Source organism: Rhinopithecus roxellana, chromosome 19, assembly GCF_007565055.1.
Source record: "Rhinopithecus roxellana isolate Shanxi Qingling chromosome 19, ASM756505v1, whole genome shotgun sequence".
Taxonomy (NCBI): domain Eukaryota; kingdom Metazoa; phylum Chordata; class Mammalia; order Primates; family Cercopithecidae; genus Rhinopithecus; species Rhinopithecus roxellana.
Window position 1 is genome coordinate 44,312,049 of NC_044567.1, and position 21,048 is coordinate 44,333,096.

The following is a 21,048-nucleotide window of genomic DNA, read 5'->3' on the forward strand; positions in this document are numbered from 1 at the left end:
GTACAGTGGCCCATGTCTGTAATCCCAACACTTTGGGAGACCAAGGCGGGCAGATTGCCTGAGCTCAGGAGTTCGAGACCAGCCTGGGCAACATGGTGAAGCCCAATCTCTACTAAAATACAAAAAATTACCCGGGCATGGCAGCGTGTGCCTATAATCCCAGCTACTTGGGAGGCCGAGGCAGGAGAATTGCTTGAACCCAGGAGGTGGAAGTTGCAGTGAGCCAAGATTGTGCCACTGCACTCCAGCCTGGCAACAGAGTGAGACTCCGTCTCAAAAACAAAATAAAATAAAATAAAAATGAATAAAGAAAAGAAAAAGAAAAGATGGCCATACCATCTACTTCTTAGAGTTGCTGAGGGCACCAGAGATGGTATCTGTGAGATACTAGGATCCGCGCAGGGTGGATAGAAAGTACCGATAGTTCTCACTTGTTACTGGAGGGATGTGCCTTGGAAGCTGGAACACCTGGTGCCCATGTGATGATGAATCTTATCAAGTGGGGCTCAGTCTTGCTGGCGCTCTGCTGCCTCAGTCGCCATTGTCACAGCAGTGTTTCCACAAGCGTTGGAGTCCCCAGAGGGGAGGACATGAGCTGGTCAGAGAGCATGGGGCCTCTTGGGTTGCGAGCGTGGGGAGGGAGGCCGCCATGGGCCTCTCAGGGCATGCGCAGGTATAAGGTTGCAAGGGCTTGTCTGCAGTGGCTATGCAGGGAGGGATGTCCTGGACACTTTCTCCTTTGTGGCTGCCAGGCAGCCCCAGCCTTCATTGTGCAGTTGACAGGCGGCCTGGCAGCCTGCTGTCACTGGCGCTAGCCTGCTATTTGAAACCAAACTAGAGGAAGCCAAGGGAACCATTGTGTGTGGGGGCTCAGTGGGGGCGCAGAGAAGAGAGAGGGCCTTGGACTTGGGGGAGGAGACCTGAGTGACCTTCTGCCGAGTTGCTGTGCAGTCTCAGCTCCTGCCTGGGGCCTGTCTGTCTGTACATGGAGTCCCTCCTGGGTCTGACGTTCTCAGCATCTTCTGTTGCCGCTTCTCTGTCCCCTGGCTTCCTCTCTCTGTGCCTCTTTCTGTTTCCGCCTTGTTCGTGCTGCTCCATTAGTTAGCACAGTGACCATTTCCAGAGTGCTTCCACCACACCTGCCATGGTGCTGGCTGTAGGGACTCAGAGATCTTATGTGTTTGCATCGAACCTCCCTCCTTCTGTGCTTCCATCCAGTGTGAATGGCACCATCCTCCATGAATCCAAGCCAGAAACCTAGACTTCTCTCTCTCTGTCACCATCCACTGTCAAATCAGCCTCTCCTAGTGTCATTCAACCGCCAGCAGTGCTATGAGACCCACCCACTCCGCTCTGTCCCCATCCCTTCTCTAGTTGAGGCCCTGTCTTCTCTCTCCTGGACCATTGCATCCTCTTGTGCACTGACCTCCCTGCCTCCTTACCTCCCTGCCTCCCTGCTTCCCATCTCACCCACTCTGGTCCTCCCTTCAGAGTGTCAGAGAGACCTTTGGAGGAGGAAAGCCTGGTCCTCACAGCCCCTGCTTCCCCTCCCGTGGCTCCTCTCCGATGAAGCGTGAATCTTGCCCCCATACGACCTTACCTGCCCATTTTCTCCCCTTCCTGTCAGCTCTCCCCCTTCTCTTCCACCCCGACTCTGGGAGGAGCATGGACTCTCTAAGCACAGTTTTCTTGTGTGCTAATTGGGAAGCCTGAGCATCCCATCCATCTCTGTAGAGGAGACAGAGGCAGTTCCTCTGCAGCAAATGGTGGGAAGGACCAGGGTCCCTCTGTATCCTTTACTGTTGGCCTCTGCCCTTGTGGCCCCATTCATGGCAGCCGGGGTCGCTCATGCTGAATCCAGCAAGCCCAGCCCACCCCTCCTGCTGCAATATGCCACCACCATAGAAGAGGCAGAGGGTAGGGCTGTTGTCTCAAAGGGGCAGTAACTCCCCTTCCTCTGTCCACACCCCCATCCAGGAACGTCTGGTGGGAGGAGGCATGACATTCTCCCAGGAGACCTGCAGCTGCCTCACCCTCTCCATGCCTCTCCCTTCCAGTCTCAGCAGCTCCACGAGGTGCAGGGCTCTGCAGTGCACAGGGTGGGAAAAGTGCGAGTGGAGAGGAGGCTCCCTCTGTCTCACCCCCACGCAGGATGGGTTGGGGGGCAGATTCTACAGCAGGAAGACCCGTCCATTGTGGCCCTTGAAGTTGGACCTGGCCTGTGTGGATGACAACAGTCACCTGACACATGGGACCCAAAGCCATGCTGTCGCCTCATGGCTTTTCCAGGGCCAGTGCCTGGTGTTGGCTGCAGGGGTGGGGACAGCAGGCAGCTGTCCCACGTGCAGGGAGGGTCTTGCCACAGCCACGTCCACACATGAGAGCAGATGCTCTGTGGAGCTGTGAACTTCCTCTCGTCGCCAGAAAAAGACCTGGCAATGGTCACCGAGTCCCAACCTTCCTCTCGTCCCCAGAGAAAGACCTGGCAATGGTCACCGAGTCCCAACCTTCCTCTCATCCGCAGAAAAGGAAGTGGCAATGGTCACCGAGTCCCAACCTTCCTCTTATCCACAGAAAAAGACCTGACAATGGTCACCGAGTCCCAACCTTCCTCTCATCCACAGAAAAGGACCTGGCAATGGTCACCAAGTCCCAACCTTCCTCTCGTCACCAGAAAAAGACCTGGCAATGGTCACCGAGTCCCAACCTTCCTCTCATCCCCAGAAAAGGAACTGGCAATGGTCACTGAGTCCCAACCCTAGCCCCAGTCTGACCCTTTATCTTCATCCTCTGCTAAGCCTCTCTCCTAGCCACCAGCTGAGCCCCAGTGTATCCCCAGCTGGGTCCTAACTCCAGCCCCTGGTCCTGGACTGAGCTTGGGTCATCAGCTCAGACACAGAGAGATGTAGATGGCTCAGCTCACCTCTCCCCATCGTGGGCATGTGGTTTGACGTCACACCCTGCTGCCTAGGGTCAGTGACCAGAGGAACAGCTCTGAATACCCTGACCAGCCACCAAAGGGCTTCCCTTCCCAGATACCCTCAGCCCCTGGCCTCCCCAGGAAGACCCCCCACCACAGACAAGGATGCGTGAAGCCCCTTGCCCACGACTGGCCTCTCCACTCCTCTGCCTGGTAACCGGTGTCTTTTCCTGGCCTGTGTGGGCAGCTTGCTGAGCACAGCTGCAGACAGGCTATATTTAGCCAGCTTTAATGAGCTCAGGGTGGCAGACGTCCGCCTTGGGAGCACTTTTCGTGCATGTGTGTGTATGTCTCTGCTTGGCATGGTTCCTTCTCATTGTGTGTGTGTGTGTATGCCCTTGCACTTGTATGTGTGCATTAGCCTCTGCCAATGCATTGGTGCATTCACTTTCATGAGGATGTGCATTAGCCTGTGTGCCAGTGCATTGGTGCATTCACTTTCATGAGGATGTGCATTAGCCTCTATGCCAGTGCATTGGTGCATCACTTTCATGAGGATGAGTGTGCGTCTCTGTGCGTATATGCAAGTCCATCTACGTAGCATCTGGGTTTTGCTGGGGCACGTGCAGCTTCCGACACTTACAAGGTTGCAAAATGGGAACAAATGATTAGTTCATTCACCCGTTTGTTTAAAAAATATTTAATGAGCACCTTTGTATGCCAGCATCGTGATAGTCTTTGGGGATAAAATAAAGCAAAATCAAACCCAGTCCCAGCCCTTAAGGAGCTCATCATCTGGGAGGTGGAGGAGGGGAAGATAATAATCAAATAGTCATAAAATGAAAAGCATGAGGATTAACCCCAGGAAAGAGAGGACCGCGGTGCTTTTGCGGAGAGGACAGGAAGAGTGGAAGTCCTCCGGAAGGAAGGAACACTGATTTTCCTGTGGGAAGTATCTGGGCACGGGGCAGTGTAGAGAAGAGCCCAGGCCCGGGGAACATTTGCAGGGACCTGCAGTGAGAGGGAAAGGGGATGTGCGAAAACTGGCTGAGTTCAGAGAAGGAGGGGTGAGTGTGGGAGAGCGGAGCAGAAGGCAGGGGCTTGGTCAGGATATGGGAAGCCTGGAGAGGGGTGGTGTGGGAGGAGGTGATGGGATTTGCATAGAGCACTTAGGATCCAGCCCGTGATGCAGTCAGGGCTCTAGCAGGAAACAGAAGGCTCACACAAACCACAGGTGGAGGAGGGCTTAGCAGAGAGACTTTATTCACAGGTGAGTGAGGCTTCAAGGAAACCAAGAAGACATCAGCAGTACCCTGGGGCTGTTCCCACCCCTGAAGGAGAAGAGCCCAGAGAGGCTCCTGCATGAGCAGCAGCCTCCAGCAGAGATAACCTTACGATGACCCGATGACCCGGCATGGAGGGGGCTCCCTTGTCCCAGTTCTCCTACTGGTGCTTTCCATTGGCTACACCCAACTAGTAGCAAGGGGGCCTTGGCCTCGGGCTGAGTCGGGCAGAGATGGGGCACTGTGGCTCTGGAGGGGCAAAGGGAGACCTCACCGCACAGTCTACTTACTTCCACGTGGAAGCATCACCCTTTCTTTTGTTTTTCTGTAAGCCACTTTGATTTGGACTGTGCATTCCCACGCAGCTGTGCTGGTGAAGGACTCTTCCTCCTCTGTGTGTCCAGCGGCTTCTCTTTCTTCCTTCTCCTGCCATTGCCCCAAAACTCCAGGGGTCTTCCCAGCACTCTGGTTGGGGAAGGGTGCCTGCAGCATGCACACACGTGCAAGGAGTCCTCCATCCACAACAGTGAGGACGGGGACCCCGGAACCCAGCCTAGGGATGATCCCTTCTGTCCTGGGCTTGCAGCTCCTGGCCTAGGGTTCAGGCTCCCTAGAGCACGGGATGGCCAGGTCTTCTTATGTGGTTCTCCTTCTTCCTGGAGTTGCCAAAGGACCCCTACAGAGGACTCTCTCCTCCACTCAGGGCCAGGGCGTGAGGATCTCTTTTCACCCTGAAGCTTTCTGTCTCCTCAAATCCTTTCCTCTTGGGAACAAAAGAGCTTTTGGGAACAAAAGCCAGGAAGCTCTGCCACAAACCTTCCCAGAGGCAAAGGAGCCAGAGCTGGGAGAAAATATAAATTGGTATGTAAAAAAACCCCACCCTGCTACATGCACTTTAAAAAATTTCTTATTTTTAATCTATCTTTTGAGTAGGTAGCACATGTACACGGTAGAAAATGTCTCCCTCTCCTGTCTTCCAGCGCACACAGTTCTCCCTAGAAGAAAAGATTATAACCGATTTCTTAGATTCCATTTCAGAGATAATCTCTGCATATGTGAGTCTCTCCATAAATATGCATTTATATATATTTTTATATCTATATCCTCACACAGAAGGGAGCACACAGTTCCTTGCATCGTGCACCTTGCTTTTCTCAGATGTTGATACTAGATCAAGATTGTCTCCTTAGCTCGGTACACTTAGAGGTGAGTTGTTTTTTGCAATGGGCGTGTGCGATTTCACTGTGGTACAATTTATTTAATCTGTCCCCTACTGGTGGACGTATAGGTGCTTCCTGTCTTTTGCTATAGTAAAAGCACTGTGGCAAATGGTTAGCATTGTACATATGTCCTTTTGCACGTGGGCTTGGAATTGCTGGGTCAAAGGCATTTTGCATTTTGAATGACGTTGCCGGATGGCCCTTCACGGAGGCTGTTTTACTCTCACCAGCAATGAATGAAGAGATGTTTTTCCACACCCTGGCCCACAGGGTGTCACAACTGCCAATCCGACAGGTGGGGGGAAAAAAAGTTGTCTTAGGGTAATTTCAATGAGCCTTCCTCTAGTTTAGGGTTCTAAGGTTGAGCACCTTTTTCCTATGTGTAAGAGCGATTCCCAGGCCCTGTGCTGGATGCTGCACACACTCGGCGGGGGTTACTGCAGGTGCGCGTGGGCTGGAGCGTGCCACTGCATTCCTTTGTGCTGTTCCTGGCAGGGCCAGGGTGGCCTTGACAGGGGATCATTAGGGCGTCAGGCCTAACAACCTAAGAAGTCCCTGCTCCCTAGAGTAACCTCTCCCCACTCTTTCTTCCCTGCCAAGAGTCTCCCTGAGGAGGCAGGGCTGTGGCGTGAAGGCATTAGTAAGAGCAAAGAGACCATCCCTTTCTTACTCCCCTCCTTCAGGACGATGAAGAGCCCTGACCTGGTGACCTGGGTTCAAGTCCCCAGCCCTCCACTTACATCCTGAGAGGAATCACTTCACCTTTCCAATCCTTGGTTTTCTCATCTTTAAAATGGGGAGAGTACTCCTGACCTCACGGGATGAATGTGAAGATTGCCTGAGACACCGGGTGAGGACTAGAAACTCAGGACCAATCTTAGGAGGGCTGTGTTTGTTGCAGAGGAGTCTGTAGGGGAATACCAGGGTTTGGGATGTCATGTCCCTCTAGCATCCCTGTGTCGTGGTAGCAGAGTTTTCTCATGGTCGTATACCTGGAAATTTCACTGGGCCCGATTCAGGGTGGCACCTCTGATCTGAACGGGGATTCCCCATGAGAACTGATCCTCTGAACTAACCCCGTGTTCACTTGGGGTATCTAACAACATGTTCTCAAGGGGCAGGGTTTGGGGCATAGGCCCTCGCAAGGGCCAGGCCCTGGTCTGGGGTAGTGTCTCTGAAAGGCTCACTGGGCCAGTGAAGGTTTGAACACATCACCTTAGCCTGGTTAGTCAGATGAATCCAGGCGGACGTGATTAGATTCTGACCCTGAAAGGGTTAAGGAGTCACGGAGAGACCTCAGCCTCCAGCTCCCCATCACACTGGATGAAACTTCCCTCCCCAGCACCCTGCTACGTGGCCACTTATATAACTTGCTTGTCTAACCTCAGTCAAGAACAGCCTGTGTGCAGGTCAGCACAGGTCACTCTTGAACTGTTGTAAACATTTCCTAGGTTGTGCTAAAACTTGGAATGACTCTCCAGAAACCACCTCAACCCTTATTCATCCTGGCTCTGCCCTCTGCTCCCTTGACCTACACATGCTCAGCATAGATTTGCAGGTAGCCGCTGTATCCCTCTGAGCCTGCTCTTCTCCAGGCTGGGTCTCTCAACCTCCTGAGCACCTTTCTATAGCTTTCCTGCCCATCAGACATGCCCTGGGCAGAGCCTGAGCTGCAGGGGCAGGGCAGGGATGTCCCCCTCTCATTTTGAACTGAGATCTCTGGTTTGTGCAGCCTTAGAGGTTGAGAAGTAACGGTGGCAGCCCCAGTACCCTGACTCAGGCTGTTTGTAGCTTTTGGTCATGTGACTGATCTGAAGCACATGACCTAGGTCTTTGTCATATGACCTGACCTTGGTCACATGACCTACTCTTGGTCATGTGATCCCAGGGGCTTGAGAGCTATTTGAAGGCAGGTGCTGTGTCTGACTGGTCTTGGTGTTGTCAGCCCTGACACAAGTTTGGGCAATAACCAATAGGGTAGGAATAGGCAGGTGGTATCGAGTTCTTTTTTTTTTTTTTTTTTTAAGTCCTTGGAAGGCTTTATTTTTATTTTATTTTATTATTTTATTTTTTCGAGTTGGGGTTTTGCTCTTGTTGCCCAGGCTGGAGTGCAATAGTGGGATCTCTGCTTACTGCAACCTCCACCTGCTGGGTTCAAGTGATCGTCCTGCCTCAGCTTCCCAAGTAGCTGAGATTACAGGCACCTGCCACCATGCCTGACTACTCTTTGTATTTTTAGTAGAGATGGGGTTTCATCATGTTGGCCAGGCTGGTCTCGAACTGCTGACCTCAACTGATCCACCCGCCTTGGCCTCCAAAGTGCTGTGATTACAGGTGTGAGCCACCATGCCTAGCCTTGAGTTCGTTTTTAACCCAAACACACGATCTTTTTTTTTTTTTTTTTTTTTTTTTTGAGACGGAGTGTTGCTCTGTCGCCCGGGCTGGAGTGCAGTGGCTGGATCTCAGCTCACTGCAAGCTCCGCCTCCTGGGTTCACGCCATTCTCCTGCCTCAGCCTCCCGAGTAGCTGGGACTACAGGCGCCCGCCACCTCGCCCGGCTAGTTTTTTGTATTTTTAGTAGAGACGGGGTTTCACCGGGTTAGCCAGGATGGTCTCCATCTCCTGACCTCGTGATCCGCCCATCTCGGCCTCCCAAAGTGCTGGGATTACAGGCTTGAGCCACCATGCCCGGCCCAAACACACGATCTTAATTCACTCATCATGTTCCACATTTATTCTTTCCTTCCACAAGTATTTCTTGTCCTTTTATACTCCCTCATTAGCCTGTCAGCTCTCAGAGGGGAGGACATGTCACACCTTTTTCTTTGTAGTGTTTATATTGACTAAAATAGGAGGTTGTGGCTGGTTTTAAAATGTTCCTCACATAGGCCGGGCGCAGTGGCTCATGTCTGTAATCCCAGCACTTTGGGAGGCCAAGGCGGGCAGATCATGAGGTCAAGAGCTCAAGACCATCCTGGCCAACATTGTGAAACCCCGTCTTTACTAAAAATACAAAAATTAGCTGGACGTGGTGGCGCATGCCTGTAATCCCAGCTACTCAGGAGGCTGAGGCAGGAGAATTGCTGGAACCCGGGAGGCGGAGGTTGCAGTGAGCTGAGAGCACCACTGCATTCCAGCCTGGCGACAGAGTGAGACTCCGTCTCAAAAAAAAAAAAAAAAAGTTCCTCGCATAAACATGACACATACTTGTATTATCTATCCAATAAACATTCACAAATAGTTTTAAACTAAAAGAAATATGGACTCCTTAGAGAAAAATTGGAAAATAGATGAAAGTATAAAGTTTAAAAAAAAAACATATATATATATATATATATATATATATATATATACACATATAAAATTCATTGTCCCAGCATCTAGAGGAAACCACTGTAAACATTTTGGTGTGTTTTCTTCTAATACGAGGCCCCAAGCTCCTTCCCCCGCCTCCCCCACCATTATTTATTTAGATTGTCGTTTTTCCTTTCTGCAAAGCTAGGGGCTGGGAACCTGCAGAGGAGGGTGGCCTGCAGTCTGGCTGCTGAACAAACTCAGTGGCTTTTAAGTTTCACTCTCTTGGAGCCCTCAGGAACTGCCTAGGGACAGGGATGTGCTGGAGTGAGGAAGGTGGGCTCTGGGTCCCCCAACCTGCTTCAGCCAGAGCCAGTCCACTTTTATCTTTGCAAATTGGGCTCCTAGGGAAACTTTCATTGGCTAAAATTTTCCCCGGTTTTTAAAAAAGTTTAAAAACCTTCAGAAGAAGGCCCATCATTTCCCCAGCTTCGTGCTGCTCCATTCACATCAGTTACTGGCTGTTGGTCCCCACACCTTCTGTGTGGCCGCAGGTTCCCATTCATGAGCCCACATTCCTTGAGCTCCTGTGGTCAGAGCTATGGGTTCCTTAGACAGTTTGTTATTCTGCCAGTGTGTTCCCCTCCCCAGATGCCCCTAAGCCCTTGGCATTCCCTTGAGCTGCTGGTCCAGCGACCCTATCTATGCCACATGCTATGATGCAGGGTTAGCGAGCTGGTTCCAGGCGAACCTATCAGTGCTGTGGGAGCCACTGCTCCCCTCTCCTCCCCCCACTTCCCCTCCCCCCCCCTTTTTTTTGAGACAGAATCTCACTCTGTCTCCCAGGCTGGAGTGCAGTGGCGTGATCTGGGCTCACTGCAACCCCCGCCTCCCAGGTTTAAGTGATTCTCCTGCCTCAACCTCCCAGATAGCTAGGATTACAGGTGCCCACCACCACGCCCGGCTACTTTTTGTATTTTTAGTAGAGACGGGGTTTCACCATGTTGGCCAGGCTGGTCTCGAACTCCTGACCTCAAGTGATCCACCCGCCTCAGCCTCCCTCGGTGCTGGGATTACAGGGGTGAGCCACCGCGCCCGGCCCCACTGCTTCCTTTTCGAAGGGTCCTCAAAGCATTTGTTTATTAATTTGCCCCAGGACTTACCTAGGAATTAACACCGAGCTCCCTAGTTGGAATCAGCCACTTTGAAAAGCAAAGCGAAGTGTGCTGCCTGCAGCTTTTTGGTTGTTCTTCCTTTCTCAGTAGCCTCTCAAAGCGGCTCCATCTTTGTGACTGTGGGTCCCCTTCAAGGTCCTAGTGCTGAATTCTGCCCGGTCTGGAGGCTAGCACTCACAGAGGGCACTCACGCTTGGACTCATAGAATCTCAGACTGCCTGACTCTTACCAGGGAATGTAGGCAAACCCCTCCTTTTGCGGTGGTTTGCAGAGCGTGTCTGAGGTCACCCTCTGAGTAGAGGGTTAGTTTCCCATCCAAGGACTCTATCCGTGTCCTATCTTCCCTGTAAGTCTGTGTGTGTCCTTCTCTCCGCCTGTGTGTGTCATGTGGGCTCACCTGGGGAGTTGGGGCTGTGGGTTGAGCCCCGGAGATGCTACTGAATATGAGGCTATAGTTCTTCCCAGATGTCACCTAGCTATATGGATGAATCCCACATGGCAGCAAAATAGCAAAGCCTTTGACTTCCAAGCAGGGCCAGGGTGGACTTGACAGGGCATCCTCAGAGCATAACATGTCTTTTTTTATTTTTTATTTTATTTTTTTGAGATGGAGTCTCGCTCTGTCGCCAGGCTGGAGTGCGGTGGCGTGATCTCGGCTCACTGCAACCTCTGCCTCCCAGGTTCAAGCGATTCTCCTGCCTCAGCCTCCCGAGTAGCTGGGATTACAGGTGTGCGCCACCATGCCCAGCTAATTTTTGTGTTTTTAGTAGAGATGGGGTTTCACCATGTTGGCCAGGCTGGTCTCGAACTCTTGACCTCGTGATCCGCCCACCTTGGTCCCCCAAAAAGTACTGGGACTACAGATATGAGCCACAGCACCCAGCAAGTAATATGTCTTTTTATTTATTATTTATTATTATTATTATTATTTTTTGAGACAGAGTCTCGCTCTGTCACCCAGGCTGGAGTGCAGTAGCACGATCTCGGCTCACTGCAACCTTCGCCTCTCAGGTTCACACCATTCTCCTGCCTCAGCCTCCCGAATAGCTGGGACTACAGGCGCCTGCCACCATGTCCGGCTAACTTTTTGTGTTTTTACCAGTGAGGGGGTTTTATTGTGTTAGTCAGGTTAGTCTCGATCTCCTGACCTCGTGATCCATGCACCTCGGCACCTTGGCCTCCCAAAGTGCTGGGATTACAGGCGTGAGCCACTGTGCCTGGCTAGCGTGTCTTTTTAAATGGGGGAGGAGCTCGACTGAAAGGGACTAACAGTCTGAGCAGTTCCTGCCCCTCATAGTAGCCTCTCCTCACTGTTTCACTCCCAAGAGTGCCCCTGAGGAGGCAGGGCTGAGGCGTGAAGGCATTAGTAAGAACAAAGAGACCATCCCTTTTTTACTCCCCTCCTTCAGGACGAGGAAGAGCCCTGGCCTGGTGACCTGGGCTGGTTTATGCAAAAAAAAAAAAAAAAAAAAAAAAAAAAAAAAAATTGTGTTTCTACCCATGCATGAGCTTCCACTAGCTCATAGAGGATTAGATACGTTTGTAGCTACTTCTCAGCATGTGCCACATGATCTCGAGGTGGGCCCAGCTCTGCTCGGTTGACTCCAGGGGTGGCTGACGGGAGGGTAGGAGTGACTGCCAAGGATGGAGGAGGAGACTGTTTGGCTTTAGCCAGGGGGCCCCTCAGCATCCACCCCTGTGGACCCCAGAGGTTGGTAGCAAGAGAGAGGGAGACAGCCACGCTCTGCAGCCGAGCTGGGGTGATGCTTTGCGTGGGGTGCTGAGTGTGTGGGTGATGACCTTGGCTTTCGTCTCAAGAGCAGTGTGGCTCATTGGCAATTAGAGGGGATGATCGCAATTGGTACCTCACCAAGGCTGTGATTAAGAAAAATAGGCTCCATTCTTCAGGCGTCAAGAGCAGCCATGGTGAGCTGGGTGGACCACCTCTCCTGATGTGGGGCTAGCAGGGTACTAGGAGCTGGCACTGTGGTAGCTGGCCTGTCTCAAAGCCTGTCAAAAAACGCTGTCACAAAAACAGCTGTGGGCTCACCCACCCCAAACGTGGGCACTGCAGGGACCCAGCCTGAATAGGGACGTGCAAACAGAAATTAACAGGAAGTGGGAAGAAACAGGCAGCCTAATGATGAGGTCCTGGGGTCCCCTGTATGTGGCTCTCCACCCCTTAGGACCCCCTGCCAGCTGCTTTTATCACCAGAGTCCCTGAGGAAGCCTCTGGGGGTGGAATTATAGAGCCCAGACCAGACTCTTCTAGAATCCCTAGAGGTTCCTACATACCAGTTCCCATGAGTGCTTTCACGAAATGTGCTTCTCAGTGGATGATGCTTCCCTGAACCTGATTTCTCCTGAGGGTTTAATGGCACAGAGATGTCTCACAGGCTGTGTGCATCCTGGGATCTTCCAAAAGGCTTTCACAAAAATGCCATCCTCGGCCCTGAAAGCTGCTAAACTCTATTCTCAAAGGGCCTACAGTCTGATGGGGAGATAGACAAGTACACCAGCACCAGCGCCGCCTACTGTGGGATAACCATCTTTGCCTAGATAGATCAAAGATGGCTTTCTGGAGGTGACAGCAATTGAGCAGGGTTTTGCAGGACAAGCAGAAGTTTGCCAGTCTGCAAAGGGAGGAAGGGTTTGCAGGCAGAGGGCTCGCATGAGCAAAGGCAAGGACGAGTGAAAGAGTTATGTCTTATGGGTGAGTCAGAGCCAATGGCCTCAATCATCATGGTAGGAATGTCTGGCTTTTAGAAGAGCAGAGACCTGTGGGGAAGGTACAGGGAAGGTGGCCTACGGCTGCCCCTGCTTGTCTACAGGGGCCTCTGCTAAGACGAAGACGGCGGATGTGCCTTTCTGTGGGGAAGCTCTGGTCCTGCCAGTCACCTCTCAAGGGGCCAGAATCTGAATCTGGCAGGCTAGATCTCCCTTCCTCCATCTCCCAGAGCAAAGCATTCCTGGCTTTTGTGCATGGAAAGGAAGCAAGGCTCTGTCGTCAAACAGCGTAGGAGGCGAGACTCTTCTCTCCTGCTAGGGAGGAGTGAGGGATACTGAGGACAATCCTGCCCAGTCTCTGGCCCGTGGCTCCCATCCCCACGGAACCAGGCATGGCCTCAACATCGTTGGTGGCCAGGATGCAGCAGTCATCCACCCAGAGCGTCACATGGGTCCTGAGGGAGCTGGCTCCAGACAGATCAAAGATGTAGGTGCTCCTTGGCTTTTGTAATGGCTGAGGGCGCAGGGTCCAGCCCCCACCTAACAGAGGCCATCGTGCCCAGGAGACAGCAGGACCCTCATGTCTTCCCTGCAATGTATTTATAGCCTTGCCATAGTCATTTGTGGCAATCACAGCATTTAATCCTGTAATCACACTGCAAACAGGCGCCCAGCCCAGCAAGGCCGAGGAGCCTGCCAGGGCTCAGGGAGGGACTTGGCATAAGGGAAGGCAAGTGTGGAGGCGGCAATGTCCCCAGCAGCCCATCTTGTCAGCTGTGGCCCTGGCTCTGTGCCCTGGATGTCCCCTGGATAATGATAAGAATAACAATAGCAGCTAACCCATGTGACACTTCCTGTGTTCCGCACCCTGCTCTAAGCCCTTTATGCGTACGAACTCATCTATCCTCACCACCACCACCCCATGGGGTAGCTGCTTTCATTATCCCCATATTCCAGATGAAGAAACTGAGACACAGGTCACACAGCTGATAAAAGCGAAGATGTGAACTCAGGCAAACTCAGATGTGATCCAGGGTCCCTGGCTTTAACCACGCTCCTCCCAGCCCTAGAGCCAAGCTCAGCCCTGCCGTCACTCCTGGTTCTTCTTGACTCACAGCCTGCCCCAGAGTCGCACACACAGCTGCACACACCATGAAGCATGAGCGCTTTGTCTCAGGGAAGCCACACTCAGACCCTCTCCCTCCTGGTGCTAGTCCATGTGTTGGAAAGGGGCCTGGCAGCGGCAGACCTGGGCTTTAACCTTTAAGGTGCGTGGGGCAGGTGACGTAGGTTGAGTCTCGGTTTGCTCATCTGTAAAATGGGGCTAATTACAAGACCATTCAGACTCAGAGAGAAATTGCGGGGACCAGACAGAATGAATCCTGTAAAGCACATAGCGCCCAGGACATAATAAGTGCTTAATAAAGCTGAGCCGTTACTGTTGTCTTGTGTTATCATCCTGTCCTGAGGGGAGAGCCTGCATCTCCTCTAGCCAAGCCCAGGGCAACGTCTTTAGTAAGTTAGAAATGAGGCAGGAGAGCTGAGCCAGTGGGAAGAACTAGGAAGTGCTGGGCACAGCCAGGCCCCAGGACGGGTTTTCCCTCCTCCTCCATTTAGGAAACGATTTCCTGTCTGTGTGGGCAGCAGCTCGGAGCTCATAAAGCAGTTACCCTTTGACTGGGATTGTGTCTGTGAGGACCGGATATTTCAGAAGTGCTCTTCCCTGCTGAGAAAAGCTTCTCATGTGCAGTTCCTTGTAGAGGTACCCTCCCCTGGGGCTGGTCGTGGTGAGGGGATGTTGACAGAGTGCCTAGCGTTGCCTGCAAAGTCCCTGGAAGTACCCTCCCCAGACGTGACCCCTAGAGGGGAGCAGCAGGCTCTGGTGGGGGTGCGGGGGGTGTGAAGAAGGCAAGGACCATCTTCATCTAGAACCTGCGACTTTAAGAGAGAGATGAGCCAGTTCCTCCTCCCTGAAGACAAACAGGTGGTTCAGCTTGGCTGTAGGTTTTAGCCACACACGGGAGGTAGCATCCATCTCACAGGAGAGGAAGGAGAGGAGCTGAAGGCAGCCTGGTGGCAGGAAGGAGTCCTCAGAGCGGCAGGTATCATTTGGGTGGGGGCTCGGGGGTGGCCGTTGAATGCTTTGAAGTGTCTCCACCCAGGAGTCCAATGTCGTGACATTCAGGGGCGTAGGTGTTAGATCAGGGGTTGACAAGCATTTCTGGAAAGGGCCAGATAATAAATATTTTCAGCTTTGTAAGCTGTAAGGTGTCTGCTGTGACCGCTCTGCTGCTATGGCACAAAAGCCGCCTGCCATAGACAATCTGTAAATGAAGGAGCCTGAGTGTGTTCCAATAAAACTTTATTTACAAAAAACAGGCAGTGGGGCAGATTTGGTCCATGGCTGTGGTTTACTGAATTCTGTGTTAGGGAAATGAGAGCTCAGGGAGGGCTGGGAGCGAAGAAGGACTTCTTGAAGGAGGAGGTGTTGAGCCCAGGCTGCTGAGAGAAGCAAGGAGAGATTACTGGCAAAGGCCAGCTTTACCCTGAAGCTCATGGGGGATGCCAAGAGTGTTTCAAGTGCTGACCTTACCTCTCTGGAGTCTACCTTCCCTAGAAAGTGGTCCCGTAATTCAAGGCTCTGTTATCTCTCTGATAACTTCAAGTATATATATATAAATATATATATATACACACACACACATACACACGCACATATATACATATACTTTAAAAGTATTTATCCAGCTGTATTAGGGTTCTCTAGAGAAACCGACTGAAAGGATATATACACAGATGTATAAAAAGAGACTTATTGGCCAGGCGCGGTGGCTCGTGCCTGTAATCCCAGCACTTTGGGAGGCCGAGGCGGGCAGATCACTTGAGGTCAGGAGTTTGAGACCAGCCTGACCAACATGGAGAAACCCCATCTCTTCTAAAAATACAAAATTAGCCAGGTGTGGTGGCGCATGCCTGTAATCCCAGCTACTCAGGAGGCTGAGGCAGGAGAATCGCTTGAACCTGGGAGGTGGAGGTTGCGGTGACCTGAGATTGCACCACTGCACTCCAGCCTGGGCAACAAGAGTGAAACTCCATCAGAAAAAAAAAAAAGAAAAGAAAAGAAAAAGAAAAAAGAGACTTATTATGAGGGACTGGCTCTTGTGATGATGGAGGCTGAGAGGTTCCCTGATCTGCTGTCTGGAAGTTGGGAGGCCCAGGAAAGGCTGTGGTGTAGTTCCAGCCTAAGCCCAAAGGCTGGAGAACCAGGCGAGACAATGGCATGAATCCCAGTTCAAGTCCCAAGGCTGGAGAAGCGGATGTGCTGATGTGTGAGGCAGGAGACGGAAGTCTGAGCTTGAGAAGAGTGAATCCTTCCTCCCTGCACCACTTTGTTCTACTCAGACCCTCACAGACTGCACGGTGCCCACCCGCCTTGGCAGGGCAGATCGCCTTCATTCACTGCTTCAAATGCCAACCTCTTCCCCAAACACCTCACAGATAGACCCAGAGAGCATGTTTTACCAGCTCTCTGGGCACCTCTCAGCCCAGTCAAGAGAGGGTGCATACAATTTGCCATCACACCAGCAATTCAAGTTGTACTCAGCAGGAGGCTTGGCTCAAATCGCCGTCCATAACTGGAAGCGGAGGTCCTCAGGCGTCACTCACCCTTGCTGCTGTCTGTGGTGAAGAAACGCAGCCTAGTTCCTTTCGAGGAAGCCCCTCCTTTCAGGAGCACCATCCGCGATGGCCTCACTCTGCCACCCTCCCTTTCCTTGTGAGGAGAAAGGGTTTCATGTTGTGTTGGTTTGAGAGGCAGGGCCTGGATGCGGTGACTCTTCCTAGCTCCAGACTCTAACTAACTTGAAGTCACCTCTGATGGAAGCCAAGGCCTCACCTTTAGGGCCAGCTGGGCCCAGGGAGTGTCTGATCACCTGAGGATGCTGAGCTCTCCTTTCCCTCTGCAGGAGAACTGTACCGGGTTTCCTTGAGAAGACAGAGGTTCCCGGCCCAGGGAAGCATCGAGATCCACGAAGACAGCGAGGTGGGCTGGGTTTCAGAGGGTGTCTGGGCCCGTCTCGGAGGCCAGGATTTTAGGAAGAGCCCTTGGACAATAGGCAGCCTCGTTTTCTTCCAGCTCTTCATCTGACTTGCTGTGTGACCCTGGGTGGGTCCGTGTCCTTCCCTGGGCTTTGGGTTCCCGTATGAACAGGAAGCGTCTCTTGGGACTCTTCCTGCCCTGCCATCCTTCCTGGCAGCCCGTGTCCTTCCCTCACTCTGAATGCCCCAGAGGTTCTATCACACAGCGGGGTGTATTAGAGCTGAGACTACTCCTCAGATTGCAGTTAAGACAGGCTGGACATAGTGCCTGCTTCTCTGGACTCAGTCTCCCCATGTGTGTGAGCATGCACGTGTGTGTCCCTGTGTGTGTGTGTCCCTGTGTGTGTGTGTCCCTGTGTGCCTCCCCCTACCCCAGCCGCCTTTCTCTCTCTGTATCCCAACCGCCTTGGCTCTCAGGAAGGCTGCCCGCAGCGCTCCTGCAAGACGCATGTCCTCCTGCTGGTCCTGCACGGGGGAAACATCCTGGACACGGGGGCCGGGGACCCGTCCTGCAAGGCAGCTGACATCCACACCTTCAGCTCCGTGCTGGAGAAGGTCACACGAGCCCACTTCCCTGCTGCCCTGGGCCACATCCTCATCAAGTTCGTCCCCTGTCCTGCCATCTGCTCTGAGGCTTTCTCGCTCGTCTCTCAGTGAGTCCATTTCTGCTTGTTTGGACTGGTTGGGGTTAGTGGGGGGACTACGTGGAGGGGCTTCCCCCACAACACGGACCCCATGGGCAGGTGGGTACCTGCAGGGACTCTCCAGGATGTCAGATCCTGATGAAACACAAGCATCCCTGGTGGAAAGTGTTGGGAAGAGTCCTCTGCCTGGGCCTGGGTGTGCTGGGGTCCTGTGAAATCTTGAGCCACTTCCTGTGTTCAACAGGCCTGCTCTGTTTGGCCCAGATAAAGAAACTGAGTGTCGAGAGGTTGAGCAGTTTCCCCCAGGCTTGCCCAGCCCGTGGAGACAGGAGTCAAACTCGGCCACCCAGTTGCAGCCAAGTAGGAATCTGAAAAACATGAATGGTGTTTTTCCTTTGCTCTCACACCATAACAGTCAACACAGAAGACTTCCCGGGCCACATGTGAGGGGCTGTTTCCGTGTACACCAAGCAGTCAGTTCTGCTGTGGGCACCAGCTGGGTGCCCTGCAATTCAATTCCGCCACTGTCTACCTGCAGATAGCATCAGATCCCATGGGGTGAGAGCTTGGACCCAGAAGACCGCCCCAAAACTTCTGACACCGATACTGTGCCCCAGTTTGTTTTACCTGCACTGCTGACAGCGCAGCTTCCAGCTGGGGTTCTTGCAACCCTGTCACTGGGTTCAATTAATTGCTAGATGGGCTCACAGAACTCAGGAAAATGCTGAATCACATTTCCTGGTTTATTATAAAGGATACAGATGAAGAGAGGCATAAGGTGAGGTATGGGAGAAGGGGCGTGGAGCTTCCCTAGGTGTGCCGGCCTCTAGAAACCTCCACACGTTCAGCTCTCCGGAAGCTCTCCTGTCCTTTTGTCTCTTGAATGGAGGTGTCATTGGCTAGGCATGATTGACAACGCAGATATGTGGTTGGACAAAAAGGGTCTGACATTCAGACCGAGTGGGGAAACCCAGCAGGGCCTGTCTGCTCAGATTCTTCTTGACCTCTCCACAGCATTCCTTCCTCCTCGGTATGGGGCAGGGCCCCTTCTGAAACGAGGGTCTCATGACCTAAATCAGACAAGGGAGCTCAGAGAATTTCTTCACAGCCAGCTCCAAGACAGAAAGGTGGGGGAAAGTTCCTGCCTGGTGAGAGAATTAAAGGAGGGCAGGAGAATGTCAGAGAGAGAGAGACAGAGAGAGAGAGAGAGAGAGAGAGAGAGAGAGAGAGAGAGAGAGAGAGAGAGAGAGAGAGAGAGAGAGAGTGGGAGAGATTGATTCGGTTTTCCAAGGCCTAAATGCCCCAACATTATAACAACGGCTATGGGAGGCAGGAACTTTGGACAAAACCTATCTATCTATTCTATCTCTCTCTCTCTCTATCATTCTATTTTTTTTTTTTTTTTGAGACGGAGTCTCGCTCTGTCACCCAGGCTGGAGTGCAGTGGCCGGATCTCAGCTCACTGCAAGCTCCGCCTCCCGGGTTTACACCATTCTCCTGCCTCAGCCTCCCGAGTAGCTGGGACTACAGGCGCCCGCCACCTCGCCTGGCTAGTTTTTTTGTATTTTTTAGTAGAGATGGGGTTTCACCGTGTTAGCCAGGATGGTCTCGATCTCCTGACCTCGTGATCCGCCCGTCTCGGCCTCCCAAAGTGCTGGGATTACAGGCTTGAGCCACCACGCCCGGCCTCTATCATTCTATTCTATTTATCTAGCTATTCATCCATCCATCCATGCATTTGTCCGTCCATCCATCCATCCCCATCAGTCTATCCATCCATCTATCCGTCCATACATTATCTCTGTCTGTCTGTCTATCTATCTATCTATCTATCTATCTATCTATCTATCTATCTATCTATCTAATCTATCTATCTACCTCATAATATCACAGTGCTGTGATGGAGGAGGAACAGGGCACTGTGGGCTCTCTGAGAAAGGCCAGAGAGGACTTCCTGGAGGAGTGACTTTTGGGTTTGCATACCATGGCTAAGTGTGTGGGCTCTCAGGCCGCATGGATTTGAATGCTGGCTGTGTGATCAGGGGAACGTGTTGAACCTCTCCTTATCTCAGTTTCCTAATCTATACAATGAAGGTAGCCTTAGTAAATAACCTCTCAGGGTGGCTGTGAAGAGTCTGTGTGCTAATGTGTGTGAAGCACTCAACACAGTGTCCAAAACTCAGAAAGCAAATAGGGATGCCAGCCTTGGGGATGCCACCCTTAGGGATGCCAGCTGTGGGGATCCAGCCATGGGGATACTAGCCTCGGGGATACTAGCCTTGAGGATGCTAGCCTTGGGTATGCCAGCCTTGGTGATGCCAGCCTTGGGGATACTAGTCTTGGGGATGCCAGCCTTAGGGATGCCGGCTGTGGGGATCCAGCCATGGGGATACCAGCCTTGGGGATACTAGCTATGGGGATGCCAAGCTTGGGGATACTAGCCATAGGAATGCCAGCCTTAGAGATCCAGCCATGGGGGTGCCAGCCTTGGAGATGCAATGCTAGCCTCAGGGATACTAGCCATGGGGATGCCAGCCTTGGAGATGCGATGCTAGCCTCAGGGATACTAGCCATGCGGATGCCAGCCTTGGAGATGCTAACCATGGGGATGCCAGCCTCGGGGATGCTAGCTGCCACTCATGTCATCTTCCTCCTGGCTGGAAGAGGGGCTCTGTCTGCAGGTGGAGAGTGGGCTGGGGAGGGAGACTTCCAGCTCGCAGTAGGGAACCCAGCTGGTGGGGAGAAAGGAGGGAAGGATGTATGCACAGAAGGGCTGGCTGAGCGCCGGGTAGCTTTCTCACTGCTGACGCTGGCATATCCTTGCCCACTATGGGCCCTGGTACCTGTGGGGGACAAACTGAGGGGACCTCCAGGGTATGGGGCCTCTGGGAGCTCCACCCACTGCTCCAGGCCCTGAGGACTGCAGTGCTCCCTGTCTACCTGTCCTGTTGAACTAGCTAAAGGTAGGTGCCTGGGGCCGGGTGGATACCTGAATTCTCAGCAGTCATATGTGTAAAAAATGGCCCAAATGCCTGCAGGGCCCAAATCCTGTAGGTATTTGGCAGATCGCTGGGGCTGGCAGCTGGGAACTTTCAGTCAGGGGCAGGAGGGAGGCCTCTGCACCTCCATTCTGCCTCTCCCCCTCACAGGACCCTGCCAGAGACTTGGGGCCGCTGCAGAGCCCAGCCCTCAGGCAGGGCCCTCATACCCTGGGGCTCCGGAGCTGGGGAAGGTGGGAAGAGGTCCCTAGCAGGGTGCCAGGTGTGTGGGGCACACCGCACTCCCGATTCCCCAGGAGAATGGGAGCCACTGTTCTCAGCCAGATGTGGTTCTGAGGAGGGCTCGGTGCGGGGAGGGCCAAAGTCCCCTGCCCTGGAGCTTCCAGCTGGTCAGGAGAGAGCATGGGCAAGCCCCTTCCCTTCCCTGGGCCTTCCTTTCGCCCTCTGGATAGGGGGAAAGTCAGAGACTCTGATTTATCTGCATTCCTTGGACACCACCAGGAGTTGCGGGCAGATCTCCATCAGAGTTGGAAGGAAGGAAAGAGATTAGGTCCGTAATTCCACAACCTGGCTAATTGCCCAAATCCCTGGTGTGATTCTTGTTAAACTGCAAGATGTCCAGGCCTCCCCCGGGCAGTGGCTGATTCAGGAGGGAGGTGCCCCGGAATCTGCATCTCTGACACCTGCT

General features: G+C 52.8%; 1 protein-coding gene across 1 annotated transcript in view; it reads left to right on the top strand.

The window, feature by feature from the left end:
- PITPNM3 (PITPNM family member 3) overlaps window positions 1-21,048 on the top strand; it is a 108,986-nt gene that overhangs the window by 57,716 nt on the left and 30,222 nt on the right. Inside the window, exons 5-6 of the mRNA XM_030923976.1 lie at window positions 16,585-16,661; window positions 17,135-17,370. Of these exons, the coding sequence (XP_030779836.1) occupies window positions 16,585-16,661; window positions 17,135-17,370 (313 nt within the window). The remainder of the gene's footprint in view (window positions 1-16,584; window positions 16,662-17,134; window positions 17,371-21,048) is intronic.